This window comes from Myotis lucifugus, unplaced genomic scaffold (genome assembly GCF_000147115.1).
Source record: "Myotis lucifugus unplaced genomic scaffold, Myoluc2.0 scaffold_97, whole genome shotgun sequence".
NCBI lineage: Eukaryota > Metazoa > Chordata > Mammalia > Chiroptera > Vespertilionidae > Myotis > Myotis lucifugus.
Genome location: NW_005871145.1, coordinates 2757865 through 2779574, shown reverse-complemented (window position 1 = coordinate 2779574; position 21710 = coordinate 2757865). Strand labels below are relative to the sequence as shown.

General features: G+C 42.7%; 1 protein-coding gene across 9 annotated transcripts in view; it reads right to left on the bottom strand.

Moving 5' to 3' along the window:
• Positions 1-2194: 2194 nt before the first annotated feature.
• AGBL2 (ATP/GTP binding protein like 2) overlaps positions 2195-21710 on the bottom strand; it is a 35860-nt gene continuing 16344 nt past the window's right edge. For 4 of the 9 annotated variants that reach the window (XM_023756591.1, XM_023756593.1, XM_023756594.1 and 1 more), the window contains 6 exons: positions 20632-20788; positions 17705-17831; positions 16991-17091; positions 16817-16883; positions 14696-14846; positions 12736-14261 (listed from right to left, as the gene is read on the bottom strand). In XM_023756591.1, coding sequence (XP_023612359.1) covers positions 14156-14261; positions 14696-14846; positions 16817-16883; positions 16991-17091; positions 17705-17831; positions 20632-20788 — 709 coding nt within the window. In that variant the 3' untranslated portion in view covers positions 12736-14155. Of the gene's footprint in view, positions 2914-6887; positions 6978-9482; positions 9591-10033; positions 10194-12120; positions 12178-12735; positions 14262-14695; positions 14847-16816; positions 16884-16990; positions 17092-17704; positions 17832-20631; positions 20789-21710 lie in introns of those variants that run through there. The other 5 variants (XM_023756596.1, XM_023756597.1, XM_006091938.3 and 2 more) reach the window with 4 other exon arrangements.

Genomic DNA, 21710 nt, shown 5'->3' with positions numbered 1-21710 from the left:
CTGGGCGGGGCCTACGGGTCTGGGGCGCATGCGTTTTGTAGTAGGATCCGCGCCCTCCACTAGGAACGGCAGTTTCTCCTGCGCCTGCGCAGGCTGGAAGCGCCCGGAAGCAGAAGAACGGGCGTGGCATTGGGGTGTGCGTGACCCTGACAGCCAAGGCAAGGTCAGAAGAAGAAAATAATGGGAAGGATTCTTCGTTATGACTCGCCTCTGCAGTTGGCATTTGGGCATCAGCAACATAAGGTCCAAAGGGTATTCGCCGTCAGAACCATAAAAAAAATCTAATGGCCAACAAAAACTCGGGTTGCTATTCATGCATTCATTCAATTAAAGCTAGCTTCTCAGAAATGCTTTTTCTGGTCTTTCTGTAAATTTACACCCCCCCCCCCTTATTTCCTACCACAGCGTCCTGTAGGACATATCCTTGTAATTTATCTGTTTGTCTTCTCCACACTACAATGTAAACTGAGTTCAGGAACTTTCAGCCTTTTTTCATTGTTGTATATTGAGCCTGGCACATCCCAGGTGCTCATGAATGAACAAACACTTTCGTGCCCATCAGAGTACAGGCTTTTAGAAGCAAAAAGAAAAAGACGTTGGCCAAAACCGGTTTGGCTCAGTGGATAGAGCGTCGGCCTGCGGACTGAAGGGTCCCAGGTTCGATTCCGGTCAGGGGCGTGTACCTGGGTTGCGGGCACATCCCCAGTGGGAGATGTGCAGGAGGCAGCTGATCGATGTTTCTCTCTCATCAATGTTTCTGGCTCTCTATCTCTCTCCCTTCCTCTCTGTAAAAAATCAATAAAATATATTTAAAAAAAAAAAAAGAAAAGAAAAAGACGTTGTCCTTACCCCTTCAGCCCCAACCCACATGTTCTATATCAAACAACGCTTAGTGAGACAAAGTGGGGCACAGAGAATGAAATGCCAAGACGTCTTGTATTAGATCCTGACTTTATTTTCTTTTTCCGGCTTTCTTTTGTATCGAAGTGATTCAGAAGTCATTTTCTCTTCTTTTGTTTTCAGATTTTGTACTGAAATTTAAGAGTAACACTAATACCTATCTCTCAGGGTTACTGAGCATTAAGTGAAATTGTGTACAGGATAAGATTTTTTAAAAACTGTATAATAAAAGACAAAAGTTAGTTTTGATTAATATTGTCCTGTACTCAGCACAGTGCTAGGTGATATGGGGAGGCAGTTTACAGAGCAGGAAGGAGCTGGGTCTTTAAGATTCAGTGGACCTGCTCCAAAGTCATCCTCTACCAGTTATTAACTGGGACTTTAGGCAAATCAGGACCTCTTTGAATCTTAGACAAATTAGTATTGTAATGTCTACTTCATACTGTTATGAGGATTGAATGATATAATAAGCCTACCCATCCTGGCACACAATAAAATAATATATAACTGTAGCTTTTAGGATGATAGGAAACATAAGTTGCTTCTAACGAAATCCAGAAAATTTTAGATATCAATACAATTGATAATCTAAACAACAGTGTCTAACCAGACGATGTCTGAGATCATTTAGCAAGAGGACTTTTAGTCATAGATTTGTATATTGGTGGTGCCAACAAAATATCCACTGTCTCTGCCCCACTGATACGTGTGGGCACTGAGCGGTACAGAGCCTCTGGCAAGAGTGGGTGGTTGGGAGATACAAGCGGCTCCACCATATTCTCCTATGGTACAGGATAGAAGTTGCCCATGAAGTTTGGGGAAGAATCTCAGAGGAAAGGGAGCAGAAGTCAGCAGCATAGATAAGAGAAGTGAAAAAAGGTATAGGGCCCTAGCCGGTTTGGCTCAGTGGATAGAGCATCGGCCTGTGAACAGAAAGGTCCCAGGTTCGATTCCGGTCAAGGGCACATGCCTGGGTTGTGGGCTCGATCCCCAGTGGGGGACTTGCAAGAGGCAGCTGATCCATGATGAGCGGATCATAGATGTTTCTATCTCTCCTCCCTCTTCCTTCTTCTCTGAAATCAATAAAAATATATTTAAAAGAAAAAGAAAAAAGGTATAGGGCTGCAACCCAATGTGATAGGAAGAAAGTAATTCAAATGGGAAGCCTGGCAGGACCTGGAGTGACCCTTTCTGAACATGATACTAGCACGCTGACAACACAGGTGCTTGTGAGGGACCTAAAATACCTGTTCACAAAAGCTTATGCAGTTAACCAATCAATGGAAACAACTGGTTATAGAGAAATAATTTTAATCAATGGGTTTTAAAACTTACATAACTGTGTTAAACATAATATATGCAACATTAAATTTGGGGTAATACATGAATTGTTTTCTATATGTGGGAACACCTCATCCTGAGCAAGTCTGAGATACCACAGTTTGACATCACTAGCAAGTTGTGACACATTTTTAACATGGCACACTCACAGAATATGTTTAAAACAGAGTTTTATCACTTAAAATTGATTTGCACATAATTTTAGACAGGATATCTACTGGTTAAAGTGAGGTATTTCTGTCTATAGTTCCAGGAGAACACACTTGAACTTCTGATAAAGGAAGCTTTTCCATACATCACAATGAAGCTTCATTTTATGAAAAGTAATTTAATGAATGAGGTGTGCATCTTGAAGGCATGCACACAGTGGAAGGTCAGTGCATGTGAATGCACAACACAGCACACCACCAACAAGCGTAGTTACCCACCACACAACTCCCTCATTACAAATGTGTCTCACCCAAAACATGCCAAGGAAGCACCGTGTAGTGTGGCCCCAGTGCCCTACGGGAATGTGTATATGTGCAAGGACGGGTACCCCGCCATGGTGGTGTGGCCTCTCTTTGTGGCAAGAAACCTGTTCCTGGACCAGTATGGCTTCGTATCTGGATCTGGCTCTTTGCCGGTGTTTGTGCTTCTCTTTGAAGAGCATGCAAATCCTGGCTTTTCTCTCTGTGCAAACAAGATATAAAAGTTGAGCTCACTTTATATTGCAATTTGTAAAGTTAGAATAAGGATTCAGGTTGGTTTACAAGGAGTTAGTGAGAAATAGTTGTTACAGTGCAGAGGCAAATCAAGCATTTGCCTTTGTCCCTCAGAGTGCCAGCTATCTATGGCCAACGTTTTTTTTTAAATTTTTATTCTTCAGATTATTACGGATGTTCCTCTCTTTTTCCCCCCATAACCCCCCTCCACCCGGTTCTCACCCCACCCCAGGACCTCACCACCCCACTGTCCATGTCCATAGGTATAAGATCTTTGTCCAATCTCTTTCTGCACCCCCCACACCCCTTCCCCCTGAGAATTGTCAGTCCACTCCATTTCCATGCCCCTGATTCTATTACATTCACCAGTTTATTCTGTTCATCAGATTTTTTATTCATTTGATTTTTAGATTCACTTGTTGATAGATATGTATTTGTTGTCACTTTGTTGTTCATAATTTTTTATCTTTACCTTTTTCCTCCTTCTTCCTCTTCTTAAAGAATACCCTTCAGCATTTCATATAATACTGGTTTGGTGGTGATCAACTCCTTTAGCTTTTTCTTGTCTGTGAAGCTCTTTATCTGACCTTCAATTCTAAATGATAGCTTTGCTGGGTAGAGTAATCTTGGTTGTAGGTTCTTGCTATTCATCACTTTGAATATTTCCTGCCACTCCCTTCTGGCCTTCATAGTTTCTGTTGAGAAATCAGCTGACAGTCGTATGGGTACTCCCTTGTAGGTAACTAACTGTTTTTCTCTTGTGCTTTTAAGAGTCTCTCTTTGTCTTTTGCCCTTGGCATTTTAATTATGATGTTTCATGATGTGGTCCTCTTTGGATTCCTCTTATTTGGGATTCTCTGCACTTCCTGGTCTTGTAAGTCTATTTCTTTCACCAGGTAGGGGAAGTTTTCTGTTATTATTTCTTCAAATAGGTTTTCAATATCTTGCTCACTCTCTTCTTCTGGCACCCCCATAATTCAGATGTTGGTATGCTTGAAGTTGTCCCAGAGCTCCTTACACTATCTTTATATTTTTGGATTCTTTTTTCTTTTTGCTCTTCTGGTGGGTGTTTTTTGCTTCCTTGTATTTCAAATCTTTGACTTGATTCTTGGGATCCTCCAGTCTACTGTTGAATCTCTGTATATTATTCTTTATTTCAGTCAGTGTATGCTTAATTTCTGACTGGTCCTTTTCCTTTTTTTTTTTTTTTTTGCATTCTCACTAAGATCCTTGAAGGTCTCACTAAGTTCCTCGGAGGTTTGAACTCTATATCCAGTAGTTTGCTTTCTTCCATTTCTTTCCTTTATGACATGTTTCTTTGTCTCAGCATTTTGGTTGCTCCCCTGTGTTTGTTTCTATGTATTGGGTAGCTGTTAAGTCTCCTTGAGTTGATAAAGTGGCCTTGTGTAGTATGTGTCCTATAGGGCCCAGTGGCTCAGCCTCCCCAATCACCTGAGGTGGACACTCTTTGTGCACCCCTTTGTGGGCTGTGTGCACAGTCTTGTTGTAGGTGAGCCTTGATTGCTGTTGGTATCACTGGGAGGAATTGACCTCCAGGCCAACTGGCTGTGAGGACCAGCTGTGTCTACAATGGAAGAGCTGCTGTACAGGAGACACCTTATGGGGCAGGACTTGCTTCAGTGGGGCTTTGGTGCTGACTCTGCCCCTTGAGTGTGTCGCTTATGGATGTGAAGAGTTGTAATCTGGTATGGCCTCACACTCACCATTGGGTACACTGGCTCTTGGATCTCCAAGGAGGTGCAAAGCCAGCCCCTGCCTGGGTCCACCCAGCAAGAGCTACAGAGAGATCTGCAGATTCCTCCTCTTTTTATCGGGTTTGGAAGTGCCCAGATACAAGCAAGGCACTGTGCAGCAAGGCAGGCTGCTGCTGGAGCCAGCCTTGGGCCTTCTTTTGGTGGCTTTGGGGCTCCCTGACCTAGCTGCAGCTTGTTTGACAGGTTTTAGGCTGAGAAAGGACAGGCCATTCATATGCAAAAGCTGCTGTACACAGCTTGGGTGGGATTGTAAATTGGGTGGGGCAGGTTCTCAGGGAATCTCCAGGGTGGAGCAAACAGCAATGGCTGCCAGTCAGCCCTGCACCCGGGAGGTCCCAGCACAGGAGCAATGACCACTGCGAGCATCTCTGTCTGGAAGAAAGCTGCCCCCATGTTCCTGCCCCGATGCCAGACAGTCCAGTTTCTCCCGATATGTGTCTGGGTCCCCCAGAGCCTTGCCCAGCACTGGAGTTCAGAGCAAGTGGGAGCTTGTATCTCCCTCCCGATTAAAAAAGCAGCGCACCTGGGTACCAGCCCGTTCCGTGCCTCCACACCTCCTACCAGTCTCGCTATGCTTTCTTCTTTACCTCTCTAGTTGTAGTACTTCCACTCAGCCAGCTTTCCCATGGTTCTGGATGATAGTTGTTCTGTCTTTTAGTTGTAATTTTGATGTAGTTGTGGGAGGCAGCAAGTACAGGTGTTTACCTATGCCGCCATCTTGGTTCTCTATGGGCAACATTTTAATTGCTCTGAGCAGTTCAGGAACTGCATTTTATAAGCTGTCTTGAAGTTGCATGCCTACATTTCTGTTAGAGAGATACTACACTAGGAACTTTAGGGAAATTAAGTAAAGGTACAGGTTTGGAAGGCATTCATCCAGTACACTGGGTTTCACTGAATCCCTGGTTACATGTTGCAGCTTAACCAGCACGATTCAGTTGCAGGATATGGTTTTAGGCACCCACAGCTTCTTGTAATAAATGCTGAATGGGGAGAAAGGGCAAGTCCATCACTTATTTGTCTGTCAGGACAGAAACTCTCTTTGTTTTGACTTTATTTAAACATCTCTTCTTTTTTTTTAAATTATATTTTTTCAGTTATTTCAGAGATGAAGGGAGATAGATAGAAACATCAATGATGAGAAAAAATCATTGATTGGCTGCCTCCTGCATGCCCCCTACTGGGGAGGGGATCGAGCCCACAAACTGGGCATGTGCCCTTGGCCGGAATCAAACCTGGGACCCCTTTAGTCCACAGGTGACCTCTATCCATTGAGCCAAAATGGCTAGGGCTAACCCTCTTTTTTCATTGCTCTTCAGTTTCTGTTATACCAGGTGGTTGGACTATCTTGCCACCCCATGTAGGGGGTCATTGCCTTAAGGGAGGGGTCATATCCTACTGTCCTCAAAGGGCCTGGCACCTACTAGGTTCTCCATAGGATACTGCTGAATAAATGAGAACATCAACTTGACAATTCTCAAGCAACAGATTTGAGAAGAAAGGAGGGACTTCCCCTCAAGAGAACTGTGGGTTCTATATCCAGTATTCCTACTCAATCAAGGTTTCCAATCTTTCCCTGGACACGTGAGCTGCACCCAGTGGTATTTGAAACAACAGCTTACTTACCATCTGTCCCTCTCTGCCTCCCTTTCAGGAAAGAATATGCAAGTGCCAAGGAACAAGAGCGATGGATAAGGATAAATATGAGCTCACGCTAACTTATTCTTCTAAGAAAGCAAACCATTCACAAACCTCAGCATTGAAGGATCACTGTAACACGGCGCGTGGGGCACACGTCATAGCTACCCTACTCCGCTTGCTGCTAATAACTCTTGAGGTGAGAACTGCTGCATTACACTATCACTGTTTTACCTGAGACGTTGCCTGGAGTTACAAAACAACAGCTGCCTAACAAATGTTCGTTGAAATAAAGGTACCTTCTCCATGGCAAGCTGTTAGCTCTGGGAGGGCTGTCTGCGCCCTTCAGTACCTGGTGGGCTGTGCCCCAGCGTGCAAATTACCTTGGGCGTTCACCTGAGCAGAACAAATCCGAGAAGGTGAAACTGTGTGGACTGGGATTACCACCCCTTCAAATCACATAATACATTTCAAAACCAAATAAAGTAAATTACCAGCATATAGGTATAATATATATTAGGTGAAATACCTGCTTTCTTTCTTTATTCTTAGTCAGAATATAGCTAGTTGCTTTTGACGGGTCCAGGGAGATGCCTTTGTCTCTTCCATTTAACTGTGACTAGAATAAATGAACACATTCTCATTAAAATTTCTACTTGGACAAGAGTGAGTATGTAGAATATACATTCTCTGAGTGTTTTTCATTCATGCATGTTGATTCATTATGATACTCTAACACAAAAAGAGAGGCAGGACACAAATAATTCAAAGAAAATAATTCAAATCATTCAAAATAATTCAATAATATTCAAATAATTCAAAATAATTCAATAATATTTATTGAATACCTACCATATGCCACGCCTTTTACCCACAGATTCACATCTAATCTTCTCAACCAACCTTATGTTGTTGATATAATTACCCCAACTAGAGGCCTGGTACATGAATTCATGCACAGGTGGGGTCCCTCGGCCTGGCCGGTGATTGGGGCCGCTTGGGGCCCATCTCGTTCAGTCCCAATCAGGCTAATGGGGGCCAGCCACGGGAGGTTGGCTGTGGGAGTGCATTGACCACCAGGGGGCACCTCCTGCATTGAGCATCTGCCCCTGGATGGTCAATGCATGTCATAGCAATTGGTCATCCAGTCGTAACGGTCACTTAGGCTTTTATATATATAGATATTTTAGATGCAGAAACAGAGTCCCAGGATGGTTCAGTATCTCACAAAAAATTACATGGTGGGGGTGACGTTTGAACTCAAGACAGATTTCAGAGCTGTTTCCTTGTCACTATTACACTAGACCCCAGATGTCCCTCACTACTGAATGGAGATGCCTGCGCCTGTGAGGGTTCCTCAGTGTAACACAGCGGGGCCTCTTTATCTCACTGTTACTCACGGGGTAGCATTCTGCCACAGGAGGGCCAATTTTACATTCTACCCACTAAGAATTAGCTACTGTTGTACCAAAACTTATATTTATACGTAAAGGAACCAAGGACTGCCCTAGCTGGTTTGGCTCAGTGGATAGAGCGTCAGCCTGCAAACTGAAAGGTCCCAGGTTTGATTCTGGTCAAGGGCACATGCCCAGGTTGTGGGCTTGATCCCCAGTGGGATCTTGCAGGAGGCAGCCAATCAATGATTCTCTCTCATCATTGATGTTTCTATCTCTCTCTTCCTCTTCCTTCCTCTCTGAAATCAATAAAAAAATATATTAAAAAAAAAGAACCAAGGACTTTATAGCCACAAAACTCCAAAGTATAAAAGTTGGTTAGGTGCTTCTCTGTGTTCCCTGCATCCTACTCTGTTATGTCATTTGCTGTTTACTTGTCAAATCCCCAGCCCAGACTCTAAGGTCCCTGAGGCAGGGATAGTGTTTTGTTCAATGTCGTATTCGCAACATCCAGGAGAGGGCCTGGCACATGGTGGTTACACAATACAATTTGTTGAATAAACGGCTGGCTGGATGGTAAAACAGCCTGTTCTTATGTTCTGGATATAAAGTCACAAATCACCAAAATTTGGTGTCAGACTTCAGTGGTGTGTAATCCAAAGCAGAGCCAGTCTCCCCACCAAATTTTAATGTTCCCCTGCTCCCAGTGTCACTGACAGGTAAGGGTGACACAGAGGGCTATTGTGTTCTTCGCCCTGTGGGAGAGACATACTAATTGGAAAAATTAGAGAATCTGTGTGAACGAGAGTTAAGAATGGACCAGAATATAGAGCCCAGAAATAAAGTCATGCGTATATGGTCATTTAATTTTTAACAAATGAGCCAAGAATATACAATGGTGTTGCAAAAACTAGATATTCACATGTGAAAGAATGAAACTGTACCTGTCTTACACTATACACAATAGTCAACTCAAAATGGATTAAAACATACATTTAAGATCTAACTCTGGAAAACTCCTAAAAGAAAACATAGGAAGTAAGCTCCTTGACATTGGTCTTGGCAATGATTTTTTTTGTTTTGACAACAAAAGCAAAGACAACAAAAGAAAAAAATAAACAAACAAGTGAGACTACATCAACTAAAAAGCACAGCGCAGAAAATCAATAAAATGAAAAGGCAATCTACTGAATGGAAAAAAAATATGTGCAAATATATGTTATTTAGCCATAATAAAGAAGGAAATTCTGCCATTCATGACAACATGGACGATCATGGAGGATGTTATGCTAAGTGAAATAAACCAGACAGAGAAAGACAAATATTACACTTATATGTGGAACCTAAAAAACTCAAACTCATAGAAACAGAGTAGATGGTGGTTGCCAGCGACTGGGAGGTGGGGCAAATAGGGAGAGGATGGTAAAAGGGTACAAACTTTTAGTTATCAGATAAGGTGTGACGATCTGATGTATAACATGGTGACTATAGTTAATAATACTGCATTGTATAATTAAAATTTGCTAAGAGTAGAAATGGACATGTTCTTACCAAAAGAAAAAAAGATGACCATGTGAGGTGATGGATGTGTTAGTTAACTCAATGGTGAGAATCATTTCACAATGTATGCACATCAAATCATCACGTTGTACACTTTAAAAAACTTACAAAAAAGTTTTAATACATTTTTTCCATGAGTGAGTTAAAAAAAAGTCAAGCAAAAACATTACCTCATTCATCCTTGGTCTTTCATTTTTTACTGTTGAAGAACTGACATTCTCAGAATATTTTAAAAAGGAAGGCTGCTTTTGCATCGTGGAAGCAAATCCTGGTCTTTTCTAGAAGGATTAGTGCAAAGAGAATGTTTTTCAATTGACAGATTGCAATTAATCTGCTCATAATTGACCCAATTCACCCAACAGTGAAACTCCCACCTCTGAAAGCATTTCCAACTTTAGAAAGCAGAGGGTATGATGTAGGTACAACAGCTGGGAGAAAGACAAGGAAGGAGCTATCCAGGTGTCTTTAGCATTAGCGGGGCCAGGCCTGACCCCTTAGCACCCAGCAACCCTGACTAGCTCCGGCCCCTCCTTTGCCAGCCATTCCACCACTTCCTTCTGGAAATCCAGACTTGGTCAACGCCCAAACTTGCAGCTCCAGAGCACAGCAGAGGACCATGAAAGAGCTCTGAACTCAAGACAGAAAGCTTTCACCTCTGACCCCCTTCTGATTTAGAGTAAACCTTGACCCCCAGTACTGCCGTTAATGGAATACTCTTTACCTGACAGTAGAGGCGGGCAGCAGAGTTTTCTTACCAGGGCATCTTCTTTTGACTTCAACTCCCGTATCATATTATTTTTCTGATACTGTTCATTTCGCTGTTTCCTCGTCTGAAGTGGCTTCTTTTTCTTCTTCTTGTATATCTTCTTCTTATGATGCAACTATTTCAAAAAGTACAGAGAAACTAGTCATAGAGGATCCCAGAGGACTCTTCACACAACACTCAAGGCACGATGGCTGAGCCAGTGTGCGGTCCTCAGAGTTACACTGTTGGTTGGCAGAACAAATAGTTGTTACCTCCTTATCGGAGGCTGCTTCCCATGTAACAGCCCCCAAATCCTACTATCATACATACTCCAATGACCAAGTATTTGTGGTTTATAATTTAAAGCCAGATCACTTATGGCAATAATGTCAGGTACAGGCAATACTGACTATTTGATGTGTGGTTAAAAGATTCAATTTGGGTCCTGGATGGTTTGGCTCAGTGGATAAAGTGTCAGCCCGCAGCCTGAAGGTCCCAGGTTCAATTCCAGTCAAGGGCACATACCTCAGTTGTAGGCTCAATCCCCAGCCCTGGTTGTGGGGTGAGTGGGAGGCAACCAATTGATGTGTCTCTCTCACATGGATGTTTCTCTCTCTCTGTCTCTCCCCCTCCTTTCCACTCTAAAAATCAATGGAAAAATATTCTTGGGTGAGGATTAACAACAACACCAAAAAGATTCAATTTGGTTGTTACTTCAAGCAAATGAAGCTCAGGACAAATTTTCTAGGTACCTATGGTGTGGTGAAGCTTAATCTGATGTTGCTGTAAATCCGGTTGAAGAAATTGCAGGGCTGAGTATAATTTGGCTGGCTCCTCCTGACAGCCTTAATCTCACACTATGATGGAGATACTTCTTAATGCAATTAGGAAATCATGTGCATAATAAATCATAAGAAATATTTTGCTGTTTGTAAATATCTATGTAAGAAAACGTCTGTGAGCAGGTGGGGCAAAAAAGTTACTTAATATGTGAAAGTATAAAAAACTATCTAAGACGACAGGAATAAAGAAACACTTTTTAGTCCTGCCAGGTAGTTCAGTTGGTTAGAGCATCGTCCCGACATGCAAAGGTTTCAGGTTTGATTCCCTGTCAGCGCACATACAAGAGTCAACTAGTGAATGCATAAATGAATGGAACAAGTTAATGTCTCTCTCCCTTCCCTTCTCTCTCTAAAGTCAATCAATAAAAAAATGTTCTTAAAGAAACACTTTTTAAAAAAAATTATGGGTCATTTTTTAAAAATAAAATAACTAAAAACAACTTTTAAAATTTCAATTTAATTCAATATTATTTTTTGTTAGTCTCAGGTGTACAGCATAGTGGTTAGATAATCATATAATTTCCATAGTGGTCCCCGATATTTCCAGTACCACCTGCCACTATCCATAGTTATCACAGTATTATTGACTCTATTCCCTGTGCTGTACTTCACATCCCCATGACTATTTTGTAACTTGCCAGTTTGTACTTCTTAAGACCTTCACCTTTTCAACCCGCTTCCCCTCTGGCAACCAAGTATCAGTCATTTATAATAACCTATTTCTTAACATGGTTTTCATTTTTAGTTAAACTTTCTTTTTTTCACTCTCAGTTAACTTTGGAATAAATATGGAGTCCTCACACCCTCCCCACCCTCCTAGATTTTTAAAATGAAAGTTATAACAGACAAAGACTTCATAACCAGTGGGACACTATTGCTCTATTTTCTGCAGATCTTAGAATAGTTGGAAAATTCCACCACATTATCCAGTGGTGTCATGCTTTTTTAAGGCTGCTACTCTTTGGGTATAAGAGTCTATCTAGCCGAAACCGGTTTGGCTCAGTGGATAGAGCGTCGGCCTGCGGACTAAAAGGTCCCAGGTTTGATTCCGGTCAAGGGCATGTACCTGGGTTGCGGGCACATCCCCGGTGGGAGATGTGCGGGAGGCAGCTGATCGATGTTTCTAGCTCTCTATCTCTCTCCCTTCCTCTCTGTAAGAGATCAATAAAATATATTTTAAAAAAAAGAGTCTATCTAATCTAAGAGTCTATCTAATCTCACCTCATGTGCTATGTTCAGGAGTTGAACAGGGAGACCGTCTGAGAGGGAACACAGGTGCTGTTTTCAAAAGGAGAGAAGAAAGGGAAAAACCTGTTATTCATGTCTGGAAGTATACCATTCACCAGGCCATCTGCATGGGGTTAGGATATCTAGTCCACTATTTGCCCACACTGTCTGTGTTTTAATTGCTAAGAATTCTTGACAAGCATATCCATTCATTCATTCTGAATGCCCATTGCATGCCAGGTAGTCCATCAGGCACAGGAAACAGAGATGGACACGGCAGAGCTTCTGCCCCAAGGAGTCTGCAATCTGTGTAGCAAAAAAACAAAAAACAAAACAAAAATAAAAACACCAACCTGCCCTGGCCAGTGTGGCTTAGTTGGCTGGGCATCGTCCCATGCACCAAAAGGTTGCAGGTTTGATTTCTGGTCAGGGCACATGCGAGGGTTGCCGGCTCAATTCCTGGTTGGGGGCTCAATTTCTGATTGGGGGCATGCAGGAGGCAGCCAATCAATTTTGCTCTCATATCAATGGTTCTCTCCCTCTCCCACTCCCTCTCCCATCCTCTCTCTAAAAATTAATTTTAAAAATCTTTAAAAAAAATACCAACCAGCCAGATGGGCAGAGCTGCCCTTGGCAGCAACTGTGAGAGGCTGCAGGATTCTCAATGTGCAGCCCTTGAGAATGCCAGGGAACTGTTATTTGTTTGGAAGCAGGGACTCTGTCTCATTCATTCCTGTCTGGCCAGTACCAGTTCAGAAAGCCAGGATCCTACCAGGTCTTCTTTAAGAATATGTTCAATATATAAATAAATACATTTAATACAAAGAATCTATAGGTCAGAGACTAGGACTATTATTTTCATCACCCCAATTCACATTTCAAAAGTTCTGGATGCGTGTCTAGACCGATCACAAGTCCTCCCTCACGAACTGTCCCCGCCCCCAGTCTTCAAGGGCTAGGATGAATGAGTCCTCAGATAATGAACCCTTTCTTCCTTTATCATGTGTCACACTATCTTTTCCCCTTTCCTGGAGAGTGGCTGGCTGGAATTGAGAGCTGTGCTCTGCAACATGAGCTCCATATAAAAAAATGTCTTCGGCACAAAACTCAAATCTGGGTAAAGACAGCATTTCAAACCATCCTTTTGCTCAGCCCTTTCATTCTGTTCTTGCTCCCCCTTCCTCCCGCCAGTGCACAACAAGGAGGAGCCCAACAGAAGACTGCGGGAAGAAAGCCTCCTCTTCTCTGATCTAACTCCCAATTCCACAGCCTTTGAGGCCACTAGATAACAGTCCTTGGTGCCTTTCAGAGGCAATGGAGAGCGTTAACAAATGGGATAAGAGCATTAGGTGCAGTATGTATGGCCCAGAAATGCTCAAAACCAGTGTTCACACCCAGACAGAGCAAACTCCAACTGAGCTTGTACACTCAGTCTGCTTCTCTGTGTAATGGTGAGAATGGAAAGGGGGTTCCTGATGCAGAGGCTGGCAAACTGGTTTCCATAATTCCTAACTGAATGCGTCGGCATTCCCTGCTGAGCGTCTGGCTGTTTCTGAGTTGAGTCCCCTGGGCTCTGTTGTATGAGTTGCTATGCAGGGGACATTTAGTTTTTGAGGGTGAGAGTGGGTTGGTGCACTTATCCTGGGGAGTTAGGCAAAGGATTCTGGGAGAATGGAAGAGGTGACCTGGTGAAGGGGGCGCTTCACTGGGCCTGATGGTCTGGCTTAAGGTTCCTAAGGAGGCATCTAGGAGACTCAGCCAGCAGAACTGCTTTAGGGTCAGATGTCGATGTGCCACAGGGAGTGTGGGAGAGCCATCCGCTTCCCACCGTCCACACAGACTACAGTGCAGCCCCTGGAAGAAGACCTCCATGCCTAGCCCAGAAACCTTCTGACTGAGGGCAGCTGGTGCAGGCTTGAGGCACCTTGGCCAGAAGCTGGAGTAGCTGGTGTTCTTGCACACACGTGAGATACCCACCCACCTATAGCTGTGGAGACGATGAGGGTGGGGCTGAGATCTATGTACTAAATTAATTCAACAAGTATTTACTGAGCTCTCCCCATGTGCCAGGTACGGTTGTAGAGATGCATGAGATATAGAAGTGAACAAAATAAAGATCTCTGGCCTTGTGAAACCTACATCCTTGTAGGGGAAGATAACAAATAAGAGACACAATACAGTTGTAAATGATACAGAATGACAGAGGTGATAAAATGCTATAGGTCAGAGACTAGGAATATTACTTTCCTGGGTGCTCTGAAAAAGTCTGAGCACCTAAGGCGGATGGGCAATGGCAGGAGGGTGAAGGCAGGGGAGCAAGTTGCAATATCAGCGTGAGGAAGGTAGGCCAAATTAAACAAATTACATTGAAGCCTGGCTGGTTGAGCATTGACCTATGAACCAGGAGGTCACAGTTTGATTCCCAGTCAAGACACATGCATAGTTGTCAAAGGAATGAAGTGTATTTAAGTGTGCCATGATTTATTTAATATTTTGCACCTGAGGTTCAAAACCAACAACAGAGCAGAGTAAAACTTTTCTGGTTTTTCTTTGAAATGAAGTTTGTTACCTGGATTCGATGTCAGAGAAAGGGATGTCATTCCAACTTCTTTCTAAATCCGTATCTTGTCCAAGTTCATTGAATTTCTTATAAATTTCCTTTTGTAAGAGCTCTTTAAGCTCTACTAGACACTGCATGAACTGTGGAAATGAAGAAGGAACTATTTTTGATTATTTATTTATTTACTCATCAAATATTACTAAGTATATGCTAAAAGGCACTTTATTGCTGGGGACATAAAGATGAGTAAGCTGTGCCCTGGCGGGGTGTGGGGGTGGGGAGGGCTAAGTTGGTTGGAGTGTCGTCCATACACCCAAAGGTTGAGGGTTCAATCCACAGTGTGGGCATGTTCGAGAGGCAACTGATGTTTTTCTCTCACGTTGACATCTCTCTCTCTCTCTCCTCTCCCCCTTCCTTTCTCTTTAAAATCAATAAAAACATATCCTCAGGTGAGGATTAAAATTTTTTTTAATTAAAAAAAAAAAGGATGAGTAAGCTGTAATGTCTGCTACTAAGGACATGTTAACAGAAAGCTACATGAGCTGTGGGAACACAAAGAAGTGTTGCCATGTGGCCAAAAAAAAAGAAGGAACTCTTCCTTTTTGCAACAGCAAAATAAGCCACTCAGGGAAGGACAAATACCAGATAATCTCACTTATATGTGAAATCTAATGAACAAAATAAACTGATGAATAAAATAGAAACAGGCATGGATACATGGAACAGACTGACAAATGTCAGAGGGGAGGTGAATGGGGTGGACTGGATGAAAGAAGGTGAAGGGATTAGACAAAGAACACATATGCATAGGCCATGCACACAGACAACAATGTGGTAAGGGCCAGAGGGAGGGAAGGGCAGGGTCTGGGTGGAGGTGGGCACAAAGGGGGGAAATCTATAATAATGTCAACAATAAAATAAAATATTTTTTAAAAAAGGAGTGTTTTTGGGGCAGAACACCAAAGAGCACTACTTTAGCCACTTTTTCCTGCCCATAGCCAATTATAAACTTCTTAACCCAAAGGCCTGATTAATTTAATTTAATTTTATTATTCTTTTTTAAAATATATTTTATTGATTTTTTTACAGAGAGGAAGGGAGAGGGATAGAGAATTAGAAACATCGATGAGACAGAAACATCGATCAGCTGCCTCCTGCATACCCCCTACTGGGGATGTGCCCACATCCAAGGTACATGCCCTTGACTGGAATCGAACCTGGGACCCTTCAGTCCGCAGGCCAATGCTCTATCCACTGAGCCAAACCGGTTAGGGCTAATTTTATTTTCGAGTAGTAAGGAAGGAAGTTAGAATGGGGTTGTTCAGATTTTGGCCTATGGCAACTATGATTTAACGGGCCACGTTGCGGTCAAATTCTCCTTTAAATATATTTGTTTAAACAGTTGCATCCAGCCCGGCCAGTGTGGCTCAGTGCTTGAGCATCGACCTATGAACTAGGAGGTTCAATGCCCAATCAGGGCACATGCCTGAGTTACAAGCTCGATTCCCAGTGGGGGGCATGCAGGAGGCAGCTGATTGATGATTCTCTCTCATCATTGATGTTTCTGTCTCTCCCTCTTCCTTCCTCTCTCTGAAAGCAATAAAAACATATTTTAAAAAACCAAAACAGTTGCATCCAGAGTGGTGCATATCAGGTGTTCCCAGGGCCGACAAGTCAGATGGGGTCTGAGAGAGGAGGTTGCAGGGATGCTTAGCAGGTGCACAAAGGGCAGGGTTAGTTTTGGAGAAGAGAAAGGACAGCAGGTTTTCTGAAATGGGAGAAAGGGAATCAAGAATGAGTGCTCTGCCCTAACCGGTTTGGCTCAGTGGATAGAGCGTCGGCCTGCAGACTCAAGGGTCCCAGGTTCGATTCCGGTTAAGGGCATGTACCTTGGTTGCGGGCACATCCCCAGTGGGGAGTGTACAGGACGCAGCTGATCGATGTTTCTCTCTCATCGATGTTTCTAACTCTCTATCCCTCTCCCTTCCTCTCTGTAAAAAATCAATAAAATATATTAAAAAAAAAAAAAAGAATGAGTGCTCCCATGGGTACGCCTGGACGTGAGGGAGAGAAGTGCTGAAGGGAAGCTGGAACAATGGCTTCTATCATCTTGGTAAATTGAGGTCTTACCATTTGCCGAGAGTGTGTAGGCTGGGCCTTTCTTATTTTCTTTGATCATAAAAGCTTCAGAAAAATACTAAGAGGAAATAAAAACCACCTGAAATCGCACTGAGCTGACTGTGGACCCATGGGAAACTGATCACAGTAGCGGCATCACCACACTTCTTGAAGCCCCATTTTTACCTTGGTTCGGTCAGGATCACAGAAATCCAGGAGGGTGTCACAGACGTGGTAGCCTAGGGACTTCAGATCCTCAGTGGTAAAATGAGTGTCTCTTTTATTGCCTGGAAAAAACCCCATAAACATTTCTCATGAAATCTTAATGAGCAAATAAATGCAGATATAATTTACGAATATCTCATTAAAGACACCACCTCTTATTCTAGAACATTGTGCTTCTGGACAGGGTTTCTCTCCTAGCTTTAGGTTGGTTCAGAAGAATCTTTGACAATGAAAATGTTTACAATCATGATGGCTGTGATTGTGAAGCTGTAATTGCAATGATAACGTTTTACTCTGTAGCAGGCACTCTGCCAAGTGCTTTCCATGCCCTAGCTCATTAAGTAGTCCCCATAATGCAGGCACTACTACTGACGTTCACAGAGAAGATGAGGTTCAAAGAATTAGGTAACTTACTCAGGATCACACAACTCGTAAATGGAGCTGAAATTCAAACCCAGATCTGCCTGATTCCAGGCCCTTAGCCACTACACTATATTGCCCCATCAAATACTATATTTCACACTCATATTCTGGGTGCTCAAATTTGGCATAAGGCGCAGACAAGAAAAGCCTCTAGATCAACTTTCCTCTCAACATGTTTAAGGATTTCATCTCCCAGTGCTCTACGTGGCTCCCCTGGCCATGCTGGCCCACGGTCTACAGAAGTGAGCTCACCCAGGGTGGACCCGCCAAAGGTAGATTCCATGGTGTAGCTGTTCAGGATTCCCATCCGCCACATCACAACACGTCCTGTTCCTTCTTTGCACTTTTGGACCTTAAAATTACAACTATGAAAAGAGAACTGAAGAGAAATCCAAATCCTCTGTTAATCATAGACTGGCAAATGTAAGATATAGAAGATTCATTGATATGATACAAGAATGTTTCTCTTGGGAATCTATATATTACTTCCTAAAGTGTGTCCCCTACAATACTGGTTCCTAGGGATGCTAATAGGTATTAGGGAGGAAAACATGAGTTCTATGGTCACGTTCACCAGGGAGATAAAGGGCTAAGAAAATGGCGCAGGCTTCCTCTGCAGCACCTCTCAGGCTATTTAATATGCTATTGTGGACCGTGATGCTCCAAAGGCGAGAGGGCATGTTGCTTTTCATTGCCCATGAACCCTTCCTTCTCCTCCCCATCTTCTCCAGGGGCATTCTGCAGGACTCGGGTTCCTTGAATGTCTGTCTGGGAATGCTGGCTTTCTTTGGCATTCAAGGCTAGTAGCCAAGCTTTCTAAGATTTATTTTCTACCCCTCTCCAATTTGAACCCTTCAATATGGTTGGGTTGATCCTCTCTATGTGATTTGTGTATGCCTCAGCCCTACACTACAGTCTCTGCCTGGAACGCTCTCACTCCCTTATGCCAGTGTTCTCAGGTCCAAGTTCAGTTTCTTCCATTGTCTTTCATGACCATGCCAATGCTCTTTCCTCTCTTGAAGTTTGTAACATACACTTGGCACCTAGCCCAACCTATCCTAGCCTGTCCTGCTGAAAACGCTTTACATTTGGGAGATATCTCACTACCTTGTGGTTTCTAACTTGTGCTCTATAGAATCCAGGGGTTCTAATGAGGAGCCACAGGGCATTCCTGTCCAAGGCCTGAGGGAGGAGGCCGAATGGACAGGTGTTCCAAGCCTTCTACCCCTCTTCAATAACATAGTTCTGCTTTTAATTGTTTTAGATACTGGGTTCTGGATGTGATTTCACTTGAAGAGATACCTGGCAAAAATCGAAATGTTTAAAAAAGAAAAAAGAATGACCCTAGCCTGTTTGCTCAGTGGTTAGAGCACCGGTCTGCAGATTGAAGGGTCCTGGGTTCAATTTCGGTCAAGGGCATGTACCTCGGTTACAGACTCAATCCCAGGTCCTAGTCGGGGTGTGTGCGGGAGGCAACCAATCAATCAATCGATGTATCTCTCTCATGTTGATGTTTCTCTTTCTCTCCCTCTCCCTCTCCCTTCCACTTTCTCTAAAAATCAATGGAAAACATATCCTCGGGTGAGGATTAACAACAACAACAAAAATAAAAACAAAAAAAGAAGAAAGGAAGGAAGGAATGAAGGAAGGGAAAGAGAGAGGAAGAAAAGCTTCCTCTTTTTTTTTTTTTAAATAATAAGAGCACCAGATACAAAATATGTCTTAAATATCTTTATGTGAGAAAATTTGTAATTTAAATGTTTTCCTGAATCCAACCCAGTTTCTTCATTATAAGGACAGTTACATTTTGTGGATGTATTTATGATGCTGAAAACCAACTTTCTAAATCAATGCAGATACTCTGTATATGCCCGACTGTCACACTCAGCCAACTATCAAAAACTTGTTGCTTAAAAAAAACAAACAAGAAAAACCTTGTTGCTTTCATTAGCCCTTTAATATCTTTGTTATTTGTGATCTTGCATTACTCAAACTTTTCTTTGGAGGCTCATGTAACATTAGCATTTTGTCTGTCCTGCAATCCCTGCTTCCACTGAAAATCACAGGATTAATGATAGATAACTCTACCACTAAGAGTCTGAACTTGTGCCCAGGCAAAGCAGCCAGAGCAATTTTTAAAAATCACCTTTATTGAGATATAATTCACATACCATAAGATCCACACATTAAAAGTACACAAGTCAATGGTTTAAGTATATTCACAGAGTTGTAATATAAGTTTAGAATATTTTTAATACCTTCCCCAAACCCAGTACCCATTAGAAGTCACTCCCCATGTCACTTGTCCCCAGTTGAGGCAATCACTAAACTACTAGTAAGTTCTGTCTCTATAGCATTGCATAGAATGGAATCATGCAATATGTGGTGTTTTGCATCTTTTCTTTCACTTAGCATCATGATTTCAAGGTTCCTCCATGACCTAGCTGCACAGTGATGGCGAACCTTTTGAGCTCGGCGTGTCAGCATTTTGAAAAACCCTAACTTAACTCTGGTGCCGTGTCATATATAGAAATTTTTTGACATTTGCAACCATAGTAAAACAAAAATTTATATTTTTGATATTTATTTTATATATTTAAATGCCATTTAACAAAGAAAAATCAACCAAAAAAAATGAGTTCGCGTGTCATCTCTGACACGTGTGTCATAGGTTCACCATCACTAAGTCCTAGCATATCAGCAGTTAATTCTTTTTAAAAAATATATATATATATTATTGATTTTTTTACATAGAGAGTTAGAAACATCGATGAGAGGGAAGTATCGACCAGCTGCCTCCTGCACACCCCCTACTGGGGATGTGCCCGCAACCAAGGTACATGCCCTTGACCGGAATCGAACCTGGGACCCTTCAGTCCACAGGCCAACGCTCTAGCCACTGAGCCATACCAGTTAGGGCAGCAGTTAATTATTTTTATTGCAGAACAACATTCCATTCTCTCGACATACTGCATTTTATTTATCTGCTCATCAGTTAGTGGACACAGAATAATTCTTAAAACCACACCTTTCTAAATTCTTCAAGTCCAGGTTGCAGGGATTTACCCAAGATAAAAAAGAGAGACAAAATGGCAAACCAAACACTATTATTGGGTATAGGAAGCAGAGAGTTTCCTTCTTCCTTAGTCAATGAGCAGAAAATTACCTTATGTGCTTACCTTGTCTGGTACATTTTTGCTCAACATGAAAGGAAAGACTCGTTCATGAAGCCAGTACTTGCGATCGTGGCTATTACAGCCATATAGGAAGATGTTATTCTTGCGGCTGTGGCCATGGAAATCACAATACAAGAGAACTTCCCTTTCTTCGAGAAGTCTATTAAGGGGAGCAAACAAAGGACTCAGTGGACTCCAAATGCATGGATTTTTTTGGAGTCTCTTCCTAAGTATGTCTGTTGACACCTTCCTTTCTAAGAAAATGTTGACCCCTAATGGCCTTCAGAGGACCCTACCTCTACCCTCAGCCACTGCTGTAAACTCGGCATCAGTACTCCTTGCTCCTGCCCGACAGAAGGACTTGAGATGTGCTGACGTGGAAAGGGGTGGTGGGTAGGCCTTGTGTAAATTGATAAGTGGAGGGAATCTGTTGAAAGAAAGCCCACCCTGGTGCAGACTTGTGGGAAGAGGGGAGAGGTAGAGAGGCTGTAATCGCAGGGATGAAAAAGACAGAACCAAAGAAAACCTTGGGTCCTCATTTCCAGGGTTCGTTCTTATAAGGCTCAGATCTTCCTGATCTCCTGATCACCCGAGACACCTATTCCGTCTTCCAAATGAGGTCACCATCCCCCTGATGGTCACAGGATGAAGAGTATGATAACAATGCCACACATTAACAGTGGCTGGGTACTGTGCTGAATAGATGACATGTTAGCTCACCATTTATATATATATTTTTAAATATATTTTTATTGATTTCAGAGAGGAAGGGAGAGGGAGAGAGAGATAGAAACATCAATGATGAGAGAGAATCATTGATCGGCTGCCTCCTGCACACCCCACACTGGGGATCAAGCCTGCAACCTAGGCATGTGCTCTGACTGGGAATTGAACCATGACCTCCTGGTTCATAGGTCAACGTTCAACCACTGAGCCACGCCAGCCCGCTCTCACCATTTATATTTTCTATCTCTCCCTCTCCCTTCCTCTCTGAAATCAATAAAAATATATTTAAAAAAAAGACTGTCTCCAAAGACATTTCCAATTCTTACAACCTCCCCTTCTTAAAGAGACCTTCCCTC